This window comes from Triturus cristatus, chromosome 4_1 (genome assembly GCF_964204655.1).
Source record: "Triturus cristatus chromosome 4_1, aTriCri1.1, whole genome shotgun sequence".
NCBI classification, from domain to species: Eukaryota; Metazoa; Chordata; class Amphibia; order Caudata; family Salamandridae; genus Triturus; species Triturus cristatus.
In genome coordinates this window covers 79,148,357-79,172,500 of record NC_140585.1, presented here as the reverse complement: position 1 = coordinate 79,172,500, position 24,144 = coordinate 79,148,357, and the positions used below count along the sequence as shown (strand labels likewise).

The 24,144-nt window shown below is 51.8% G+C and overlaps 1 protein-coding gene across 2 annotated transcripts in view; it reads right to left on the bottom strand.

Moving 5' to 3' along the window:
• The window catches only part of RPS6KB2 (ribosomal protein S6 kinase B2), a 212,216-nt gene that overhangs the window by 70,858 nt on the left and 117,214 nt on the right, over positions 1–24,144 (bottom strand). For both annotated transcript variants that reach the window (XM_085651639.1, XM_085651640.1), the window contains exon 11: positions 5,558–5,620. In XM_085651639.1, coding sequence (XP_085507765.1) covers positions 5,558–5,620 — 63 coding nt within the window. The remainder of the gene's footprint in view (positions 1–5,557; positions 5,621–24,144) is intronic.

The window sequence follows — 24,144 nt, the reverse complement described above, 5'->3', positions numbered from 1 at the left end:
GTCCATCACCACCCCCTTTTGTACAGCTTTGTTCGCCATAAGTTGGCAGGGTATGCTCAGACGTGAGTCCCTTGCTCACTTTGCCACTGGATTCAAGCAAGCCTGGCTGAAGACGGCTGAAATGCCAGAAACCGGTCCTAGGAAGCTTGTTTCCGGTCCAGGAAAGGCATGGCCTGGCAGTTCGGGCTGGACTGTTCCCATGAGGCACAGGGTCAGACTGATTTGCATATGGCCATGTCTGAACTGGGGTGGCAGAGTGGGCTAAAGAACGGTGATGGATCAAACCCAGATCTGTTGACTGGGTGTGAGTGTTTGATTGGTTCTGATGCTCCGTACTTCACCACCCCCTTTTGTACCGCTTTGTTCGCCATAAGTTGGCAGGGTATGCTCAGACGTGAGTCCCTTGCTCACTTTGCCACTGGATTCAAGCAAGCCTGGCTGAAGACGGCTGAAATGCCAGAAACCGGTCCTAGGCAGCTTGTTTCCGGTCCAGGGAAGGCATGGCTTGGCAGTTCGGGCTGGACTGTTCCCATGAGGCACAGGGTCAAACTGATTTGCATATGGCCATGTCTGAACTGGGGTGGCAGAGTGGGCTAAAGAACGGTGATGGATCAAACCCAGATCTGTTGACAATGTATAAAGTATTTATGTGGCACTACAAACAGTAATAAAGTGAAAACACCACACAATAAAAATGCCTAACAGCGATTCTGAAAAATAGAATACAATTTACTAAATTATTTGATTCCAAAATGGAAAAAATCAATTTAGTAGAACCAGAGATATGCAATTTTAAAGATTTAAGCAAAAATAGTGATGAAAAGCACAAAGAGCAAACTGTGGTTATTTGATCACACCAGACCGGGACAAAGTCATAAGTTCAGGCCAGCTGCGATGGAGCACAGTCCGGATACAGGGACTTAGTTAGGCCTACTAAACAAAGTACCTTAAATTCAGGTTGCAGAGTGTTGCAAGATACCTTGTTGAGATGCAATGCACAGCGGTGGTTGATAGGCTGCGAGGCAAGGTCCTGTGTCGAGAACGCATTGCGCAGCAATGGTTCAGAAGAGTTGCAGAGCTGTGATGGGACAGCCTGCATCGAAGAGGCGTCGTGCAGCAGCTGTTCCAAAGAGCTACAGGGTTCTGCATTGGGAATGCTGCATTCAGTGGCAATTTAATACGGAGCTGCAAGGAGATGGATAGTGCTGCGTTGGTTCTGGCCAAAAGACCACAGCTAAGCTGGCAAAGCACCTTCAGGCTCATTTCCAAGGGTCCAGGACTGGGGTGGCACCACGTTGGGGACAAGGCTCACAGCAAACAGTGTCTAGATGCAGGATTCAAGGTAGTTTAATCATTTTCTGTCCCTGAAGCTCTGACCAGGAGGCCAACCAACTAGCCCTTGGAGTCACTCTGGTAATCCTGGGTTTGAGATGCAGGTCCAGTCCCTCACACTCAGGGCAGGAGAGCAGCAGTCCTTCTTGCAACATAGCAGCACAGCAGTCCTTCTTCTGGGTCTTCGACAGGTCCAGATGTTAACTGAAGAGTTAGGTCGGAGGGTCTACTATTTATACTTGGTGCCCACTTTGAAGTGGGAGAAACTTCTAGAGTCCTCCCTCTACCGAGATGTCTGGAATTCGCTGCCTCTCTGCCCTGGCTCCAGCTTTTCTTGGGGTACTACAAAGGACTAGTGTGAAACCCTTTGTGCGTGTGCTGATGTAGGGTCTTTGTGATGTGCAAGTGTGGTATGTGACAAATCCATTCCCCTCAAGTCGGAGATGGCCCATCCAGCCAACACCTAATCTCCACTTTGTCTTATTGTCTGGAAGCAATACACAAGGACCAGCTACACCTAGACATGTGACCCAGGATACAGGCTGCAGGCACCAAAAATGATTAGGACAAGAAAATACCAACTTTCTAAATGAGGCATTTTCAGAATAGTAACTTTGAAAATGCCTCTTTTAGAAAGTTGGAATCCTACTTTATCATTAAAGAGGATTTCAAATTATAATTCTTTAGACACCAAACTCGATATTTTTTACCTGCGCAGAATTCAAAATTATCGCTATTACATGTAATAAGGTAACCCAATGTTATCATATGGGAGAGGTTGGCCTTTTCAAACGAATGTAATCGTTTTTGACCACGAGGACATGTAAAACATAAAGTACATGTCCAACTTTTTAAATACACGATGTAGTATTTCCCCTTCTGGGCCCACTTTGGTTCTCCCTTTGCTACTTGTATTATCAGCTTTCGGCTGCCTTTGCTACACACAGCCACACCTGACATATTTGTTTGTGTGACATAATACTGTTTTAGAATACGCTGCACATATTTGTTATTCAGGGACTCTTCTTGGGATTCAGTCTGAAAATTTCATACAAGTTCAAACATATGGTGTACTTGTGCCTGGTCAGCAACATCTCCTAACATTTTTAGACACACTACAGTAGCCCAGCTGCAGTCTTTCTAACACAACAGTTCTTATAATATAAACTGTGTCTCGATCCCTTGAAGGTTAGAAGGGAGAATTCTAGCAAAGACACCAGTCTTAGAAAGGAGGCAGCAACTGAGTTTATGCCTATGATACAGACCACCTAACCACACATACCAGGTGTGGGGTATGGAGCTATCCCCAGAGATCACTTGCACATCCCTGAGCTCACCTGGTGAAGGTAGGCTTAGATAGATATATTAGTTGCTGTGGTCAGGTTATTCATTGTCTACAGCCCGTTAGTAATGTTAATTACTTTTCTTAGTTGTATATGTCTACTAATCACAGCAAACCTGCTTTTAACTAGACCACGGTAGTTTCAATAAATAAATTGTAAACTTCCTTCATGTCTTTCTTTTGTTTACTATGGGCATACATGAGTGAGAACAAAAGGTGATGATCCGTTTCCATGGGTCCCTTGTGAATTAGAGGTCCATGTTCTAGGTTGATCTAAATCACCTGTTATTCTGGAACGGTTAGGAGTGCAGGTAAGGCACTGTGAGCTGATTGGATTTGGGCTTATAGGTACAGACGTGGTAGAGAGACTCAGTCACTACATTCTGACGCCCTGCTCTCCCAAGGCACAGTTATGTTTCAGAACAGAATCCCTGGAACAACTGCACCCTGACCTCTGGGCAGTGTAGGGTCTAACCTATGTAATAAAAAGTCAAGTTTATGTCTGGCTAAAGGTTTATTTTGCCAGGTCGATATGGCAGTTTAAAACTGTACACACCGGCTGCAATGGCAAGCCTGAGACCTGTTTGACGGGGCTACTTATGTGAGTGGCACAATAAGTGCTGCAGGCCCACTAGGGACATTAATTTACAAGACCTGGGTTAATGTAGTGCCACTTTACTAGAAACCTTTAAGTAAATATGCCAATCGGGTGAAAGCCAATGTTACCATGTTGAAGGGAGAGAGTACAAGCACTTTGGCACTGGTAAGCAGAGGTAAAGTGAGCAGAGTCCTAAGAGCCAACAAAAATAGGTTCACAAAACAGGAGGCAAAAAGTTTGTGGATGACCCTGTATACAGAGCCAAGTCCAACACTGTTTTGTACCCAACATAAAGGCACAGATCCCACAGAGGGTTAAGAAAGGACAGAATTGGATCCCCCCTGAATCACAAATACGTAGCCCTAGCACCATGGACTCCAAAAGCACCCGTTTATAGGCCTCATGGCAGTTACACTTGACCAAAAGATGGTGCACATGGTGTGTCTCCAAGACTACAGAGCCATGCTCTGGGTCTCAGTCCATGTTACAAACTGTCTCTAGCGCGCACACATGTGATTGTGGTGTATGTTGAGGAGAGGTTCGAAACCTTCAGGGTCCTCTAGAGAATTCAAGGCAGGGACGCAGGCTCTCCAGATGCATGCAGGAAATCTTCACCAATCCCAACACCGAGGCATTCTAGTTATCCAGACACCTAGTGAGTAAATGCACAGCGACTGGCCAGACGCCATTGGCCTTTTGTGGTTTCATGGAGCCAAGTGACATGAAACTGGAATGGGTGGAGGCTTTGTATGTCTACGTACAAATGCACACATAAAACTTCAAACAACTGCGCAAGACAACTACACAAGGTTCAGTGCGCCAACATAGAATCATCAGAGAAAAATACAGGCAGACCTAGAGGTTTTGTCCATACTAGTCAGGTAGCGAACGCAAGGCAGTATCCAGGAACAAATCAAACACTTCAAGCAATATCTAAATATTACTGAGCAGGTGATGCATGTGAGCCTGGTACTCATTTTGAGGGAGTGGGGGTTAGAGGGAGGGGGCAGCGTTTCCTTTTTTCCAGCTCTCGATTATTCTTTTTCCATATAGCCTTCTGTCTTTTCCTTACTTATCTGTGTTTTTCCATAGATCCTTCTCTCGATTTACCTCACGTCTTTTAACTTTCTTAATTCCATCCCTCCATCCATTATTCCTTTCTACATTCATCCATCACTCCATCCTTTGTCTCATCCTTCAATAGCTGTTCTTCAGTTCATCATACATTTACCACTCCCTCCATCCTTTTCTACATTTACCCATCTGTCTATTCTTCTCCATCCGGCCACTCTTCTTTCCATCCATCCACTCATCTATGCATCCATGCATCCATCCATCCACCAATCCATTCATACTTATATCCATTCATCCCTCTTTTAAATCCGATCTCCAACTACCCATTCATCAATTTGTCCATTGCTCTCCACAAACACATTGCTGATCCTTCTCTCCATTAGATCGACCCACCCTTCCCCCTTTTCCCTTCTTTGATTTTGGGCTCTTGTTCCATTTGTATTCTCAGGGACCATCCCACAGAACCAACGTACTATTCCCTTTCAGTGGTATTTAGGAGATATTAATTAAAGCAGTGGCAGGGTGTTGGTAGGGCGAGGGGGTGGCGGGGCGAGGGGGCTGAGAGGTGGAGGAGGGGGGAAAAAAAAGAAAAATTTAAATTCACTTACGTCAGCATGCCATCTCTCCCACGTGGTGTCTATCCTCCGTCCTCTTTCTGGCTTCTGTGTTAACAGGAAGCATCCAGGCTCCCCTAAGCTAATCACAACACCCCAATGCAATGTTGATGTGGGTCTGAGCGCCGTGGTTCCCCTCTCAGACAGGCCTGTGCACAGGTCCCCCACAGCCTGGTGGGGACATGCCAAGATGCCCAGCCAAACCGTCATGCGTATTTAAGGTGCAGCAGCCACTCCTCCTTCCCGACGTTACGGGAGCCCAGCCCCACCACGCCCCACCCTAACCTGGCTGATACTAAAAATAAAATGATAATAGCTTTTGTTATTATAATTTTATTTTTCCTTTAACACTGTTCCGAGAGCAGTGGAGAGACGCTCCTACGCCATAGCCAGGGGCGCCGCCACTGAATTAATGTCAAAACTCCTGTAAACATAAACTTAAATATTATACACCACACAGAACTGTGATATCCACCAACCACCCCCACCCGTTCATGCTGCTATGGTGGCGGCTTTATGATGCCCCTCGCAGGATGCATTAAAGCTTCTAGAATAGAGTGCACTGTATTCAAACATACAAACAGATTTCCCTCCTACCTGAATGTCCAGGCCGTCTGCTGGACCCCCTCCCAGTCTCTGGGTTGAATTTCTCTTCATGAGCTGTACAGGAGGAAAAGGGACATACATGGTCAGCAGAGATATCTCCTAAAAACCATGGCAACAGAATCTGGAACAGTAAATGCTAGAGTACTTGTGAAGGCAGGTCCTCTGGGGCATGAATCTGCAGTGACTAAAGACTTTCGTATGAGGCTATGCTAACTGTCAGATTCATGAAGTCAGATATGATGGGCCAGGATGACCAGGATAATGTTGTAGAAAGTGACTAGGACTTGGTCACAGAGTACAGCCTGTAGATCGTTCTAGAGGGTGGTGTGGATTCTGTAGCAAATGGACCTGGCTATAGGTCAAGTGGGTGGCTTGGATACTGTTAGAAATGGGATTTCTGGTTGGCTGAGGCTTGCGCTAAAGCCAGGCAGAAACCACCACTCTAGTCAGGATAAGGGAGTTACACTCCTAAAATAACCCCTGCTCACTCCCTTTGTAGCTTGGCACGAGCAGCTAGGCTTATCCTAGAGGCAGTGTGTAAAGCGTTTGCACATAACCAACAGTAATAGTGTAAGCACTGCGAAAGGACACCACACCAGTCTAGAAAAATAGCCAATATTTTTATATACGTTAAGACAAGACCCAATACGACAAAAATCCACAATACTATATTTAAAATCTGCAGTTATCAAAATAAGTTTCACACAAAGTTCCTCGATGTCGATAGCTCAGTCCGGGTCTATCACGGCGTCGTGAAAAACAAATCCACCAGTTCTGGCTGGTCACGGGGTTGCGGGCCAGCTACGGTGTCGGGAAGACCCGCAAACAGTACCTGTGAGAAGTGCAAGGTGATGAGGCCCTTGAAGTCACTCGCGGTGCAGGTCGAGCTCCTCTCTGATGGAGTCAGGAGCTCTGGCGTCGGCAGGCGTCGGGTGCTGCGATGCGAAGTGCAGCGGTGTGGCATGCGGTGCCCCCAGGTCGCGGTGCCAGCGTCGGCTCGGTGGCGGCATCAGAAGGCGTCGGTGAGACCAGGGTTGCGGTGCGACATGAAGGCGGTGCTCGTCACAGTGCTAGCAGGTCACGGTGCAAGCAGCGGCATCGTCGTTGTTGAAGCGCTGTCGTCGGCTGGCAAGCGGAAGTCGATGGTGCCGGCGTCGATAGGCCAAGACTGCGGGATGAGGGCGGTGCTTCGTGTGACTTATGAATGGTGCCCTCGAACCACAGTGCAAGTAGCGGCGATTTCGGCCTGGAGCGGCGGCGTCAGGGAGGCCCGGCAGTGCGGAGTGCGATGCCCACAGGTTGTGGTGCGAGCAGTGGCTCGGTGGTGGCGTCAACAGGCGTTGTCGGTGAGACCAAGGTCGCGGTGCGGCGTTACGGCAGTGCCAAAGCTTCGGCGTGAAGCGAGGCGGTGTCCACAGGTCACGGTGCAAGCAGCGGTTCGGTGGTGCGTCAACGGGCATCGTCGGTGAGACCAAGGTTGCGGTGCGGCGGAGCCCTCTGCGTTGCCTTCAGGACACTGAGTCGGCAGCGGCATTGTAGACGTCGTCGAGTTGCTTTTCCTCTGTTACAGCACAAAAAACACAGTCCCCACTGCTGCGGCAGAAGAGCTTGAAGTCTTTGCTGATCCTGAGACTTCGTAAACAGGGGGGCAAGCTCTACCTCAAGCCCTTGGAGAGACTCACAAGTTAGGTTGCAGAAAGTCCAGTCAAGGCCTTTCACTGCCCAAGACAGAAGCAGCCACTGCATGTCAGCCCAGCAAAGCGGTCGTCCCTTCTTGCAGCTTCTCCAGCTCTTCTTCTTGGCAGTCTTCTTGATCCAGATGAGTTATAAACTTCAGGGGTCTGGGACCCAATATGTATGTCCAAAAATCCTTTGATTTCTTAGGCAGAGAGGGCCTATGCCCGGCCAGAACCAGTTCTGCCTTCTCTGGTGTGAATTCCTGGCAGGAGGTGGAGACTGCATCATCAGGGTCAGACCAGGCCATTTGAGGTGCAAGGAAATCTCCTCCCTTTTCCCCCAATCGCAGCCCAGGTCTATTCAGCCCTTTCCTGACCTACCTAGACTATCAGGAACCACTCTTGCTTCCTGGCCATCTGTCTTCCCAAACCCAGACAGGCAATCCACATTCCAATAGAGGCACACAGGATGACTGAGCAAGAAAATACCCACGTTCAGGCATATGAAACTTCCTTTTCTTACCTAATTCCCTGGGCCAGTTATGTTTATAAGATGTTAGAAACAAACCTCACATTCTCTCCTATGGGGAACCAGTAGCCTTGCAATAGTGAAAAACGAATTGGCTGTAATTAACTATCAGGACATGCCACACACACCCTGGCATATCCCACCTTTTATATACACTGCACCCTGCCCACAGGGGTACCTTGGGCCTACCTGAGGGGTGCCTGACGTGTAAGAAAAGGGAAGGATAGGAACTGGCAGTGTGTGCACTGACCAGGTTGACATGGCGGTCCCGGACCGCACATGGGCTCTGCGATGGCAGGCCCGGGTTACCTTTTTACGGGCCGTTCAGGTGGGTGGCACAATCCAGTGCTGCAGCCCACCGACGGCGCTTGAGTCGTAGCCCCTGGCAAACGCAGTGCACTCTACTAGGGACTGACACACGAGTCAAGCAGGCCAATCATGGAAACGCCAATCCATACACATTTTACTACAGAAGCACCTGCACTTTACCACCGATCAGCAGTGCGAAAAGTGCACAGAAACGCTAAGCCAGCAAAAACAGAGTCAGAACCGGGAGGTCAGAAAGCAGAATCTCAGGGGAAACACGCCAAAAGATGCCAAGTCTAACAGATACTGTTAACACAAGGAGATGATGGCGGGAGTGCTGAAACTTTTCAGACACTCACCCCCAGTCACAGATCTGGGTTGAATCCTTCATCGTTCTTTAGCTCACTTAGCCACCTCAGTTCAGACCCACCTATATGCAAATCAGTCTTGACCCTGTGCCTCATGGGAACAGTCAAGCACAAACTGTCAAGTCAGGTCTTCCTTGAACCGGAAACAAGTATCCTGGGACCGGTTTCAGGGTAAGACCCCTCATCAGCCAGGCTATCTTGAATCCAGTGGGAAAGAGAGCAACGGACCCACATCTGGGCATACCCTCCCAACTTATAGCGAACAAGGCAAACACAAGGAGATGATGGACGGCATGCAGACACGTTTCAGACACTCATCCCCAGGCACAGATCTGGGTTGAAATCATCATCGTTCTTTAGCTCACTTCGCCTCCTCAGTTAAGACCCAGCTATATGCATATCAGTCTTGACCCTGTGCCTCATGGGAACAGTCCAGCCTGAACTGCCAAGCTAGGTCTTCCCTGAACCGGAAACAAGCATCCTGGGACCGGTTCAGGGGTAACGGCTCTCATCAGCCAGGTTAGCTTGAATCCAGTGGCAAAGTGAGCAAGGGACCCACGTCTGACGATACCCTGCCATCTTATTAATTTATTTATAAAGTTATATATAGCGCGAACGTGGCCCTAGTCGGTATCGAAGCCCTTTACAAGAAGATAATACAGTTAACATGCGATGCGTCAGTGGGCCAAGATGGTGGATGCACCTTGAGAGTGCTCCTGGACCCCTCCGCCATCCGCTCACAATCCTCTCGTCCTGCGGGCCATCCTGCCCTGAAATTCACCGTTCCCTCAGCGCAGCACCTCTGGCTGTGCCTCTGGTTGTGCGGAGTCCCGCATTTCACTGCCCCGCTGCGGTTGATCGGCCGGCCGGGACCCGCACCTAAGATGGCGGCCCCCTGGCCCTGACTGCGGCACCTGCCGCCCTTTGATTGATTTGCCTGCCCTCTTGCTCGAACGCCTGAAGAGGCAGAGAGGCCCTCCTGCAGCCGAACTATCCAGGGGAAATCGCTGGCTCTGGGGTGATACCTGTGTCCTTCTTCCCGCCTCGCCCGGGATCAGGCAGGCGCAGCCGCTGTTTCCTGGTTCCACCTACCGGCGCTGGAGGGAGAGAGTACAGTGCGCAGCGGCTCAACTCCCTGGGTCTGCGGTGACGGCTGTGGCCGCGCCCCGCCCCCCCCCCCCCCCCTAGCAGCGCTGCTGCGGCATCGGCTGCCATATGGGGCAGCGGGGGCAGGAGGGCGGCGGCGATCGATCCCCGCCGGCCGCGAGGCGACTCCTGTGACCCAGGAGCCGACGCATGGCGGACCTACGGACGAGTGAGTCCAGGAGTGGGGGGGACCCGCGAGCGTGCAGGAAGCCGGGTGGGGACCTGCCCTGGGTGGTGTCACCTGTTTGGCCCGGCTGAGTCCCCTCCCCCCCTGAACTCCGCGGCTTCTGAGCCAGCTCCCCTGGGCCTTGGCAGCATCTTGTGGCGGCATCTTGAGGCTGACATTGAACTCCTGGCTGGGGGTGCCCTGAGGGGTGGTACCGGCCACACACATCAAGCGGCGAGGAGCCAATGGTCAGGGCCTTCCGCCGCTGTCCTGCTCCCCCAGCCTATTACCGCCTGGCTTGAGGAGAACGCGGGAGCTGTTGTGGAGGCACTCCCCCTGGCCTGGCCCTAAAGCCCTAGTTCCACCCCCCCATCTCCGGAGACCGTGACACTGGCAGCGGGGGCCCTCGGCCGCACTCACTGAGCGGCGTTCAGATCCGTGTGCAGACTTCCCTCACTGGCCCCTCTTGTTTTACATCCGCTGGGTCCGCAGGCCCGTCTTGCTGCGGCCGGGGCTGGGGTTCCGGATTGGCCTCCCCCCGCATTGCTACTCATTGGAGCTGAGGCCTGAGGGGTAGAACCGGTCGAGTGAAGCCTGGTGCAATCTGCGGGCCTTGCGGGCTCCCTACGGCCCTGGTCCAGAGCTCTCCCCCTTTGTCGTTGGGGGACCATCCTGCCTCAGGAAGTTTAATCGGCCGCACATACCGCGGGCCTCGAGCGGCGGTGGGTCGGAGTATGCCTCCTTCTTGCTCTGACTGCCCCCCTTTTTGATCTTGGCCCGTCCGGGAAGGATCACCAGCCCCCTGCTGCAAGACCCATCTGAAGAGACTCTCAGAGTCCCCCGCCCTGTGGAGTGTCACCATGGGCAGATCGGATAGACTGACCAAGACCCTTGCCACCCAGACCAAAATGGACTGTTTCACCACCACAGATGTGGGGAGCAACCAGGGGTACCACAGGCCAGGAGCCTCCACTGCCCGCAGGTTTGTCCACCATTCTACAGGCCATCCACGCTTCACAATCCTCGGTGGAGGGCAAGATCGCGAAGGTGCGAGTGGATATGACCCTCATCCGGCAGGATCTCTGGAACGCCGCGGCCCGGATCAAAGAGACTGAAACCCGAATTTCCACTGTGGAAGACGACGTCCAGCAACTTAAGGGGCAAGTGGCTCGTCTCCAATCGCACACCCAGAAGTTGCATCGACGGGCAGAGGATGGGGAAAACAGGTTCCGGCGCAACAACCTCCGCCTGGTGGGCTTTCCGGAGGGAGCGGAACAGGGCCGTACGGTGGACTTCCTGGAGAGGTGGCTGCGATCATGGGTCCCTAAGGGCTCTCTCTCCCCATGGTTCACGATCGAGTGGGCCCACCGTTCTCTTGCCCCAAAACCAACGCCAGGTGCGGCCCCCCGACCGGTCATAATGCGGGTTCTCAATTTTAAGGACCGCGACGCTATCCTGGCTGAAGCCCAGAAACAGCAGAGGCTCCACTATGAAAACCATACAATCATGATCTTCCCGGACTATACTCGTGAGGTCCAGGGTCAGCGCTGCCCGTTCGGTGAAGTCAAACAAAAGCTAAGAGCACTCAACATCCAATATAGGCTCCTCTTTCCGGCACGCGTGCGAGTGGTGCTCGCTAACAAGACCCTGTTCTTTGACACTCCTACGGAGGCCTGGGCTTGGGCGACGGAGGAGCGTCCTCAACAAACCCGTGACCGGAATTGAATATGCTACTTACCAGTATGCATCTGTTCTTGGCATGTAGGGCTGCTGACATTCAAATCTGTGCATAGATCGCCGCCTAGTGTTGGGTCCGGATGATTGCACATTGTTGTCCTGGAAGAGTCTTCGAAGTATCACGAGATAGGTGACTCCTCCCCTGGACCACAGTGCGCATGGGCATCCTCTCCATCCTTAGATTGTTTTTCGCCATTGTGGCAGTGATGGAGTAGATACAGTAAGTGATGACCATGCTATACAGTAATTCTGAGTGCTGCAGCCGCTACAGGCGCCGGGGAGGAAGGTGGATGATATGAATGTCAGCAGCCCTACATGCCAAGAACAGATGCATACTGGTAAGTAGCATATTCAGTTCGAGGCATGTGGGCTGCTGAATTCATATCTGTGCACAGAATATATAGCAGTACCTTCATTAGCTGCGGCTACCCGTGCCAGCTGCAGCAGTCTGAAAAAGAGTTTTGAGAACAGCCTGTCCTACAGCTGCCTGCTGTTTTGAGTGTACATCTACACAGTAGTGTTTGGTAAATGTATGTGTAGTGGACCATGTGGCTGCTCTACATATTTCCTGTAAAGGAATGTTTCCTAGGAAAGCCATGGACGCCCCTTCGTGTTGAGTGGGCTCGTGGGGGAATCGTTAATGTGCGTTTAGCTTTTTGATAGCAAATTTGAATACATTTAACGATCCATCTGGCTATACCTGCTTTGGAAATGGCGTTGCCCTTGTGTTGTGGAGAAAAGGCAACGAAAAGTTGTTTTGTTTTCCTAAAGTCCTTAGTTCTGTCTATATAGTACACGAGGGCCCTCTTTACATCTAGTGTATGGAGCATTCTCTCAGCGACATTCTGTGGATTTTGAAAGAAAACAGGCAGTTCAATAGTTTGATTCATGTGGAACTGCGATATCACTTTGGGCATGAATTTGGGGTTGGTACGTAGTACAACCCTGTTTGCGTGAACCTGTATGAATGGCTCTTGAATGGTTAGTGCCTGGAGTTCACTAACTCTTCTTAATGAAGTGATGGATACTAGGAAAGCTACTTTCCAGGTGAGGAATTGAATCTCACATGAATGGAGAGGTTCAAAGGGTGGACCCCTTAATCTGGTGAGGACCAAATTGAGGTTCCACACCGGTGCCGGTGGGTGTCTTGGGGGAATTACTCATTTGAGACCCTCCAAGAAGGCTCTGATGGCAGGTACTCTGAATAAAGAGAGGTGCTGCCTGTTTTGGAGATAGGCTGCTATCGCGGTTAAATGGATACGTATTGAGTTGTATGCCAGATTGCATCGGTATAGGTGTAAGAGGTAACAGATGATGTTTTGAATGGATGCATCCAGCGGGTTAATGTCATTGTTGTTGCAGTAAATGACAAACCTCTTCCATTTAGCCGCATAGCAAGCTCTGGTTGTGGGTCTCCTGGCCTCCTTGATGATATTCATACATTCTGGAGGCAGGTTCAGGTAGCCAAACTCTAAGACCTCAGGAGCCAGATTGCCAGGTTCAGCTGTTGCGGATCTGGGTGCTGAATCTAACCATGGTTCTGCGTTAAAAGTGCGGGTTTGATCCGCAGCCTTTGATGCGGCACCACGGAAAGTTCTAGAAAGGTGGTGTACCATGGTTGGCGCGCCCATGTGGGAGCAACTAGGATGAGTGTTAGTGAGTGCTGTCGCAGTTTGCGTGCCACTAGCGGTATCAATGGCGCTGGGGGAAAAGTGTACGCAAATCTGCCGGACCAGTTCATCCATATCGCATTGCCCTGAGACTGCGGGTGTGGGAACCTGGCGGCAAAGCTTTGGCATTTTGCGTTTTCGTTTGTGGCGAATAGGTCTATCTCTGGTTGACCCCACTGTTGGAGGTACGGTTGGAGAACTGACGGATGTAGCTCCCACTCGTGCATCTGGTGGCTGTGTCTGCTGAGCAGATCCGCCATCTGGTTGTCCTTGCCCGGGAGGTGTTCCGCCATGAGGAATATTTTCCTTTGAATGGCCCACTTCCACATGCTCTGAGCCAGATGAGACAACTGTGGAGAGTGTGTTCCTCCCTGTTTCTGTATGTAGTACATGGCAGTCATGTTGTCCGTCCGGATCAACACGACTTTGTTGCACAAGTGTACTTTGAATGCCTTCATGGCTAGGAAGATTGCCATCAGTTCCAGAACGTTGATGTGCATCTTCTTTTGTTGCGTAGTCCATAGTCCCTGCACTGTGTAAGTGAGTATATGAGCTCCCCAACCCTGGAGAGAGGCGTCCGCCGTCAGTATTATTTGTGGAACAGGCTCTTGGAACGGTCGGCCCTTGCAAAGGTTTTGTGGTTTCCACCAATGCAGAGAGTTGTATGCCCGACCGCTCACCAACACTAGGTCTTTTAATTGTCCGTGAGCCTGATTCCATTGACGTGCTAAGCACTCCTGAAGCGGGCGCATATGTAGTCTCGCGTGCGGGACTATGAAAATGCAGGAGGCCATCATGCCTATCAACTGCATGAACACTCGCGCAGGAAGGGAGTGTTGAGGTTTGAACTTGGAGATCAGCAGTTGCATGCTGTTGATCCTCACTAAATTTGGCTGAGCTGTGGCTGCCAGAGTGTTTATGGTGGCGCCCAGGTACTGTCGTACGTGTGCGGGTTGGAGATGTGATTTTGGGTAATTTAGTGAGAATCCCAGACTGTGAAGAAGGTGAATGGTGAGGGACATGTGGCTGGCACATTGCTGGGCTGACTTTGCCTGAACAAGCCAGTCGTCCAGGTAAGGGAAGACGTGAATGTGTTGTCTCCGTAGATGTGCAGCCACTGTTGCTAGGCACTTGGTAAAGACCCTGGGTGCTGTTGTTACTCCGAAGGGGAGAACTTTGAACTGATAGTGATGCCCCTGAATAGTGAACCTGAGATATTTCCTGTGTGATGGGTGTATGGGTATGTGGAAATACGCATCTTTTAGGTCTAGTGTGGCTAGGAAGTCTCCCTGACTGAGTAGCGGTAGAACCTGCTGTAGGGTGAGCATATGGAAATGCTCTGAGAGAATGTAGTGGTTGAGGGGTCTGAGGTCTAGTATAGGTCTGAGCGACCCGTCCTTTTTTGGGATTAAGAAGTACAGAGAGTACACCCCTGTCCCCTGTTGGTTGACGGGCACGACCTCTATTGCACCTTTTTGCAGCATACTTAGCACTTCCTGCTGCAATAATGCCAAGTGCTCTACGGACATAGGACGGTGCTTTGGCGGTATGTTGGGTGGAGTGGAAGTTAATTCGAGACAGTAACCGTGCTGGATAATGTCCCTGACCCACCTGTCTGTGGTGATGGTTTTCCATGCGGACAGGAACTGTTGGAGTCTCCCCCCGACAGGTGTTATGTGGTCGGGGGGCAGGGAGAGGGCGTCACTACTGTTTGTTTTTGGGGGAGGACCTGGTGTTGCCGTAACCACGTCCCCTGCCCTTCGTGCTGGAGCCACGATATCCACCTATGTTGGTTTTATCATAGGTACTGTGTGTGCTCCCTTTAGTGTACTGCTGCTGAGACCCCTGACCTCTAGCTGCTCCTCTATTCCCGGGGCGACGAAAGGAGCCACTACGAAACTGCTGCGTCTGCAGAGCCCCCATTGATTTCGCAGTGTCAGTGTCTTTTTTAATTTTCTCGAGGGTAGTGTCAACTTCAGGGCCAAATAAATAGTCTGGGTTGACCGGTTGATTTAAGATATTGTTCTGAATCTCCGGCTTGAAGCCTGAGATTCTCAACCATGCGTGCCTCCTCAACATGACGCTTGTGTTGATTGCCCTCGCCGCTGTGTCGGCTGCATCCAGTGCGCACTTGATGGATGCATTGGTAAGGAGTTGTCCCTCCCTGATGAGGAGCTCCGCTGCCTCTTTATATTCATCTGGCAAATGTTGGAGTAGTGATTCTAATGTGTCGTAGTGGGACCTATCATAACGGGCCAGGAGTGCCTGTGTGTTGGCAATGCGCCAGATGTTTGCTGCTTGCGCTGCAATCCGTTTGCCTGATGTCTCCAGCACTTTGGACTCCTTGTCTGGGGGAGGAGCATCACCCGTTGTTTGTGAGTGGGCTCTTTTGCGAGCATTAGCGACAACCATGGAGTCCAAAGGTAACTGACCCCTAATGTACATAGGGTCTCCGGGTGCAGGCTTGTATTTTTTTTTCAATCCTGGGGTTTAGCACCCGTGCCCTGGTTGTTTCTTTAAAAATGTCTTTAGCAGGTTTGAGAACTCCTTTTAACATGGGCAGAGTCTTGACAGTTTTTTCGGAAGAGGCGAAAGTGTCCACCAAGAAGTCTTTTTCGACAGTGTCAGAATGGAGTACTACTCCATGATTGGCAGCAGCCCGTTCTATGAGGGCATTAAAGGCAGCAGTGTCCTCTGTGGGAGATGTCTTTACGTTATAAAGCTGCGTGTCATGGGTATCTGGTGCGGCACCCTGGTCTGTGGGGTCAGCCCATGCCTGATCTGGGTCTTGCAAGTGATCATCAGGATCGATATCCCCAGGGTAGGTGGTATCATCCCCTACATAGTCCTCTCCTGCCTCTGCCTCTGAAGGCGTAGGAGAAAAGGACGGTGGATCCTGATGGAAGGGTTGAAAGTGTTCATGAAGCACTGGTTTTGACCCTGCCGGCAATTTGTGTTTGAGAGGAATTTTGTAGGAGTCCAATCCCCTCTCTGGCGTGATTTTCCTTTTGCGGAGCATCAACCTACCAGTGTTGGCGTCGATAAATTGTGGCTGGGGAGGCTCGAAATCTGTGTGTCCAGTGGATGGGGACTGTGTCTGGCGGACACGTGTCCGAATCTCGAACAGTTTCGGCGCCGTGGGCGGTGGCAACCCAAATGTGATGTTGGTCGGCGCCGAGGGTGCTTTCGAAGCCTTGTGCGTGTCGGGAGCCGACGTAGAGTGGAGGGCTGCCCGTTCTCTGATGCGTTGCAACGATGCCGAGACCTGTTGCACGGTGAACGCAGATGGCTCCTTGGAAGCTATCGGCACCTTGGAGGTAGGCGTCGAAGCGGCATCCGACTTCTTTGCAGTCGTGGGGTCATCGATCCAAAGGGAGGCATCGACGGTCGTCGGAGTCGATGACTTGGCAGGCGCCGCAGTCTTAGACGTCGACGCAGACGGGGTGGCCACCTGGACTTTGGTGGTTTGGGCCGATGTCTTCGGTGCCAGAGGCCGAGGCGCTTTGTGGGGGCAGAGGGCCTTCTTCTTGGGCTCGGCACCCGTATCCCTTTTTGCGCGGTCGGAGCTGATGACCTTTGCCGGCGTCGAAGGAGTGGAGTGCTTCGAGGCCTTCGAGCCGATCACAACCAGTTTCACTTTTGGTTTCGACGGAACTGGTGCGACGGATGGTTTCGGTTTCGCTGAAGGGAACCCAGTCGTCTTCGATAATAATGGCTCTTGCGAAATGTTCGAGGCCGGGCCTGGAGGCGGGGCCAAAGAACCGTGAGATTGATCTTGGGTGAGGCCCGAAGGCGATCCCTCGACCTGAGCCTCATGACGACGTATTGTTCCGGCCTCCGTATCGACGGGTTGGCCTAGCTCCTCGCTGGAGCTATCTTCTTCGGCCCCAAGGGCCTCATCGTAGTCTCCTACCTCTTCGACGACTTCTTCTCCCTGAAAGATCACCTCATCGTCGTCTTCCGATCGGGAGTCGTGTTCGGAAGCGGGGCTGGAGTCTACGTCTTCCACGCTCTCGGCGTCCTCGTCTTCGGTGCTAAAGATGTTGGCCGGGGCAGGCGCAGATTGCTGCGCCTCCAATCTCGCTGCCCGTCGATTCCGGAGAGTCTTCTTCGAGCGGAATCGGGCACAGGCCATACATTTCGACTCATCGTGATCCGATGAGAGACATTTGTTGCATACCGGGTGGACGTCGATGTGTGGGTATTTCGCGTGGCATAAAGGACACCTTTTGAAGGGAGTCCTCGATTCCATCGTCGATCGAAGTTCGATGTTCGGACCAAGCGGATCCGAAAAGCTTGAAGAAGGTGCTAAAGCACTAAAGAAACTAGTCGATACCGAACGGGAACAGTACCGACGATAACTAAAGGCCTTTTGGCCTTAAACTGAATTTTCCTAACTTGAGCTAAGATAAGCACATCCGAACCCAATGGCGGAAAAAAACAATCTAAGGATGGAGAGGATGCCCATGCGCACTGTGGTCCAGGGGAGGAGTCACCTATCTCGTGATACTTCGAAGACTCTTCCAGGACAACAATGTGCAATCATCCGGACCCAACACTAGGCGGCGATCTATGCACAGATATGAATTCAGCAGCCCACATGCCTCGAACCTACCGCCTGGGTAGGTGGACTGCAGGCCCGCCCATCACGCACCTTCCGCCCCCCGGCCTCAGCGCAACTGTTCCCGCAGGCGCCATGGCCAGAGACGAGCCCGGTCAGCCTCCCGTTGGGCCCCTCTCGGCAGCCAGTAGTGTTTTCTGAAGAATCCTCGGCTGGGAGGCGATCCGGCTCATCCGGCCACATGGACCGCGGGGGTATCTCGCCCCGGCCCTCATTGCTGGACCTCCAGGACACGGACCTTTCCCGTAGCCCGATGCTTTTGGGGGACCCTGCTTGAATTTGTCTCTGCCTGCCGGGCCTGGCTCCGCAGCCGGAGACTGTGCTTTGACTCATATTGTTTTCCTTCCCAACAGACTTGATTACGTACATCCTGTCATGAGGAGGGGTCCTCTACGCTTTCCCATTCCCAAGCATTCTAGTTTGGTTCAATTTGTTTATTGTTAGGGCGACAGATGCTTCCATTCCTGAAGTGTACGGTGTGGGGTGGGAGATGGGATAGGGTGGGGGGACCGTTGTCCGAGTTCTTCTTTTAGTTTTAGTTTGTTTTTGTTGTTTCTCAGTTTTGTCGCACCAGCACTCACATGTCACCCCGTTCTGTACCCGGTGGAACGCAATGACTTCTCTCTGGACACCTACCCAGGCCTTCAGGGGACCCAGCTCAGGTCCTGGCCTCCCGTTGGGATTTTACATTCTCACTGAAACCCCCTGCCACTATGCCGGACACAACTTTGCTAGGGGCCACCCTGCACATCATGTCCTGGAACGTCAATGGCCTCCTGGATCGTTTCAAGCGAATGGCTGTATTATGTTATGTACAACGCCTTGGGGCAGAAGTCCTACTGCTACAAGAGACGCACTTGTTGGGTAACCACTGATCATTTTTAGCACGCTATGGTTACAATAGGATTTGGCCCTCAGGGATCCCGGGGGGTGGTGATCCTGGTGAAAAGTTCTCTTCCAATCGTGACTGCGCGTGTCGTTCACGATGCCCAGGGCACCTTTGTGGCCCTTAGTGGCACACTGAACGGTAGCCCCCTCAATCTTGTGTCGCTCTAATCTCCTCCTTCAATGTTAACAACAACCCTAGCCAAATCCGCCGACCTCCTAGCATCCCTACACCTTTGGGTCCCATTTTCCTCGGGGGCGACTTCAACGCGGTCTCCTCACCTGCCCTAGACATGACCGACCCCCCCCCCCTTCCCCTGGTAGACTTGCGCAGGCAAAGCAGCTGGTGACCTGGTCCGAATCGCTGGGTTTATGCGATGCGTGGTGTATTTGGCACCCACACTCTAGACAGTTCACACACACCTCAGCGGCACACCATCTTCGTTCCATCGACAGACTGTCTCATGATTCGAGAAGTCTCTTTTCTCCCCCGTGGCATCTCTGACTACGCCCCGGTGATGATTCACACGGGATCCCCTCCCGCTTCTATGCGTCAGACGTGGAGGCTAAACACTTGGTTCCTTCAGGACAAGGAATTCCGGAAGGTGGTGCGACGGGAACTTAAGCAATACTTTCTGTCCAACAAAGGATCCGTATCCTCCCTGGGCACCCTGTAGGAGGCTGGCAAGGCTACGATTAGGGGGGATCGCCAAGGGCAGGATCAAACTCCAGCGGCAGGCTCAACTGGAGCAAATTACCTCGTGGGAGGCGCAGGCACTGCACCTTGAACGTGCCTCCGCCCGAACCCTGGATGCATCCGAGGTGAGACTTCTTGCCCACCTCTGTTCGGAGATTAAGCAACTGTCACTGGAAGCGGCCAAACTCCTCTGCCGCTCATCCGTGGCTGGGTGTATGGTTGGAGCGACAAAAACGGCTCACTCCTCCACCGATTAGCCAGATACTCTAGGGCAAACTGCATAATCCCTGAAATCATGGCTCAGGATGGTTCAGTGTGCCATTACCCAGCGGAGATGGCCCGTGCCTTTGCTTCATATTACCGCCATTTATATGAGGCCAAAACTCCCACCCTCTCTCTCACGGGTCTATTGGAGGTCGGGAACGGCCACCTTCCTCATCTGGACCCCATAATTCAGGAAGATTTAGACCACCCCATCACACACGAAGAAATTAGGGAGCCGATCACCCTTATCTCCTCCGGCAAGACGCCAGGCCCAGACGGCCTCCCTAAAAAACTCTACGCTCACAACCGTGAAACTCTCACCCCTCACCTTGCAGATCTGTTTCGGGAGGCAGTATAGAATGGTTCCTTACCCCAAGAGATGGATATGGCCACCATTGTGGTTCTTCCCAAGTCCCAGCCACCCTCGCAACGGTGTGCGGATTACCGTCGTATCTCCCTCATCAATACTGATGTAAAACTGTTCACCACGGTCCTCGCCCAGCGGCTCAAACCCCATCTCTCCGTGCTTGTTCACCCCGAACAGTGCGGGTTCATGCCCTCACGTGGTACCCAGCATTGCCTCCATACACTACAATTGGCCTTGGCCCACCGCCACCTGCTCACCCCATACCTAGCGATTCTCCTTGTAGACTCTGAGAAGGCCTTTGACCCGGTGGACTGGGGATTTTTGGAGGATGTCTTCGATGAGATGGGCCTCGGCCTCCACTTTCGAGCCATGGTCAGGGTTCTTTACGCCCATCCAAGGGCTCGTGTCCTGGTGAATGGGGTTCTGTCGGAGCCCTTCTCGGTCTGCAGGGGAACGAGGCAGGGATACCCTCTTTCCCCCCTGCTCTGGTGATGGAGCCCTTGGCATCCTTGATACGATCGTATGAACACGTGCGGGGACAGAATTGGCCCAACACCGAAACCGACAAAATCGTCCTTTATGCAGCTGATGTCCTCATCTACTTAGCAGATCCTGCCCAGTCAGGTCCCCATTGTCTCCGCATCCTGCATTCCTTCGAACGGGTTTCTGGCCTCCGGCTGAACCCCCGACAAATCGGTCCTGGTTCCCCTTCACCTGTCCCGAGATAGCTTCAACTGGCAGTCCACCATACAACTTCGCCGTCAATCATTCAAATACATGGGGATATGGAGGACTCTACTCCCTGAGCTTAGCTGGGCCCTCAACGTTACTCCCCTGGTGGGAAGGGCTAAGGCGGTCCTCCAAAAGTGTCAAACACTGCCCCTGAACCCCATGGGGAGGGTCGCCCTTTTTAAAATGATGGTTCTCCCCGGTTCCTCTACGTTCTTCAAAATACCCCTCTATGCTTCCCCAGGACCTGGTTTCGCGAATTGGATAGCATGGCCAACAAGTTCCTTTGGGGGAAAGGTAGGGCCCGACTGGCTTTGAATGTCTGTAGGATCCCCTCGTTTGATGGGGTCCTGGGGATGACGCTCCTATATCTGTACTACCTTGCCATGCGCCTGCTCTCTATACATGACTGGTTCAACGGGGGTTGGTCTGATCCGGCTTACAGGCTTGAATTGGGTGAATTGGGCATGACCAAGGTTCAGTGTATGCTGTACGGGGTTCCTATCCCGTCTCGCTTACCAGAGGTGATGCGCTCCGCGCTACTGGCCTGGCGCGCTGCACTGCGACACACCAAGTGGACACATACACTGACCCAGTGTACACCCCTGTGGCAGGGGACCTGGATCAAACAGGTTACTGGGCTGCGGGGTTTCCGGGCATGGGACCTTATAGGAATCTCACAACTAGGTGATGTGGGGGAGGGGGGGGGGGAGGGGGTCACATGCGTTCCTTCAAAGACCTTCAAAGTAGATACTTCCTGCATCAGTCGCAGTTCTACAGGTACCTGCAATTGCGACATGCTCTCCTCACACACCTCACAACAGCTACACGGCTTCCTGACCGTAGCCTGCCTGAGGCACAGATTATGTTGGGGGACCTGGGGAAGGGTGGCACCTCCCGCATCTACCGAACATCGATCAGTAACACCCCTACTTCCCTGCATCGATTACGTGCTCAATGGGAGGAGTGGGTGGGTACCCTGGAAGAGGAGGACTGGCGCGAAACCATTATGGCCCCCAGGACGGTCACCGCCTCCGCCAGGCTACGTTTGGTACAGCTCTACTATTAACATGCAGATTACCTCACCCTGGTGCGCCTTCATCGAGCGGGATTTAGCCCGACCTCCGCTTGCACTAGGTGTGGTCACGACCCAGCTGATTTTCTCCACATGGTGTGGGCATGCCCCTGCTTGACGCAGTTTTGAGGGGATATTGAGGAGGAACTCACCGAGATATTGGGGTGGGAGGTTCCCCACAATCCAAAGCACACGATCCTGGGCATTACTGACGGGTTGGATGGGTCTAGGAACGAGAAGTTGTTTTTCACTACAGCGATGGTGGTGGCCAAAAGTGAGCTTAAGAACAATGATGGATTGAAGCCAGATCTGTGACTGGGATTGAGTGTCTGAAAAGTTTCTGCACTCTGTGTGTTTACAAGTAGACTGTTGTAAATAAGATAGAGCCCCCTGCTACTAATGGAGAGTTCCTCTAGGCAGGGAAATAATGCACAATGCAAGTTTCTAGGGCAACTCAAACATAATATATAACAATGTTCAGTTTCCAACATAAGAAGGGACAAGACAGACTATATCTAATACAAGATTCAAAAATTAGTTTGTTTTATATGTGATTTGTATACATATGTATTACCCATTCTTCAATAAAAACTAATTTTGAATCTTGTAGGAGATATAGTTTGTCCTGTCCCTTCTTATGTTGGAAACTGAGCATGGTTATATATTATGATCGAGCTGCCCTAGGAACTTGCACTGTGCGAGGAGACTGTTGCCGTATTGTGGATCAGGAGTCAGAACGAGGAACAGAGTAACAGGAGCAATGTGTGTGATGGACTGCATTTCAGTATTAGATGCAAAAGGACCGTACAGGGAAGCCAAGGGATGCCTCTGGGCGAACACGAAGGTGTTATGTAGATGCAAAAGGACCGTACAGGGAAGCCAAGGGATGCCTCTGGGCGAACACGAAGGTGTTATGTAGATGCAAAAGGACCGTACAGGGAAGCCAAGGGATGCCTCTGGGCAAACACGAAGGTGTTATGTAGATTCAAAAGGACCGTACAGGGAAGCCAAGGGATGCCTCTGGGCGAACACGAAGGTGTTATGTAGATGCAAAAGGACCGTACAGGGAAGCCAAGGGATGCCTCTGGGCAAACACGAAGGTGTTATGTAGATTCAAAAGGACCGTACAGGGAAGCCAAGGGATGCCTCTGGGCGAACACGAAGGTGTTATGTAGATGCAAAAGGACCGTACAGGGAAGCCAAGGGATGCCTCTGGGCGAACGCAAAGGTGTTATGTAGATTCAAAAGGACCGTACAGGGAAGCCAAGGGATGCCTCTGGGCGAACGCAAAGGTGTTATGTAGATGCAAAAGGACTGTACAGGGAAGCCAAGGGATGCCTCTGGGCGAACGCAAAGGTGTTATGTAGATGCAAAAGGACTGTACAGGGAAGCCAAGGGATGCCTCTGGGCGAACACGAAGGTGTTATGTAGATGCAAAAGGACCGTACAGGGAAGCCAAGGGATGCCTCTGGGCAAACACGAAGGTGTTATGTAGATTCAAAAGGACCGTACAGGGAAGCCAAGGGATGCCTCTGGGCGAACACGAAGGTGTTATGTAGATGCAAAAGGACCGTACAGGGAAGCCAAGGGATGCCTCTGGGCAAACACGAAGGTGTTATGTAGATTCAAAAGGACCGTACAGGGAAGCCAAGGGATGCCTCTGGGCGAACACGAAGGTGTTATGTAGATGCAAAAGGACTGTACAGGGAAGCCAAGGGATGCCTCTGGGCGAACGCAAAGGTGTTATGTAGATTCAAAAGGACCGTACAGGGAAGCCAAGGGATGCCTCTGGGCGAACGCAAAGGTGTTATGTAGATGCAAAAGGACCGTACAGGGAAGCCAAGGGATGCCTCTGGGCGAACGCAAAGGTGTTATGTAGATGCAAAAGGACTGTACAGGGAAGCCAAGGGATGCCTCTGGGCGAACACGAAGGTGTTATGTAGATGCAAAAGGACCGTACAGGGAAGCCAAGGGATGCCTCTGGGCAAACACGAAGGTGTTATGTAGATTCAAAAGGACCGTACAGGGAAGCCAAGGGATGCCTCTGGGCGAACACGAAGGTGTTATGTAGATGCAAAAGGACCGTATAGGGAAGCCAAGGGATGCCTCTGGGCGAACGCAAAGGTGTTATGTAGATTCAAAAGGACCGTACAGGGAAGCCAAGGGATGCCTCTGGGCGAACGCAAAGGTGTTATGTAGATGCAAAAGGACCGTACAGGGAAGCCAAGGGATGCCTCTGGGCGAACGCAAAGGTGTTATGTAGATGCAAAAGGACTGTACAGGGAAGCCAAGGGATGCCTCTGGGCGAACACGAAGGTGTTATGTAGATGCAAAAGGACCGT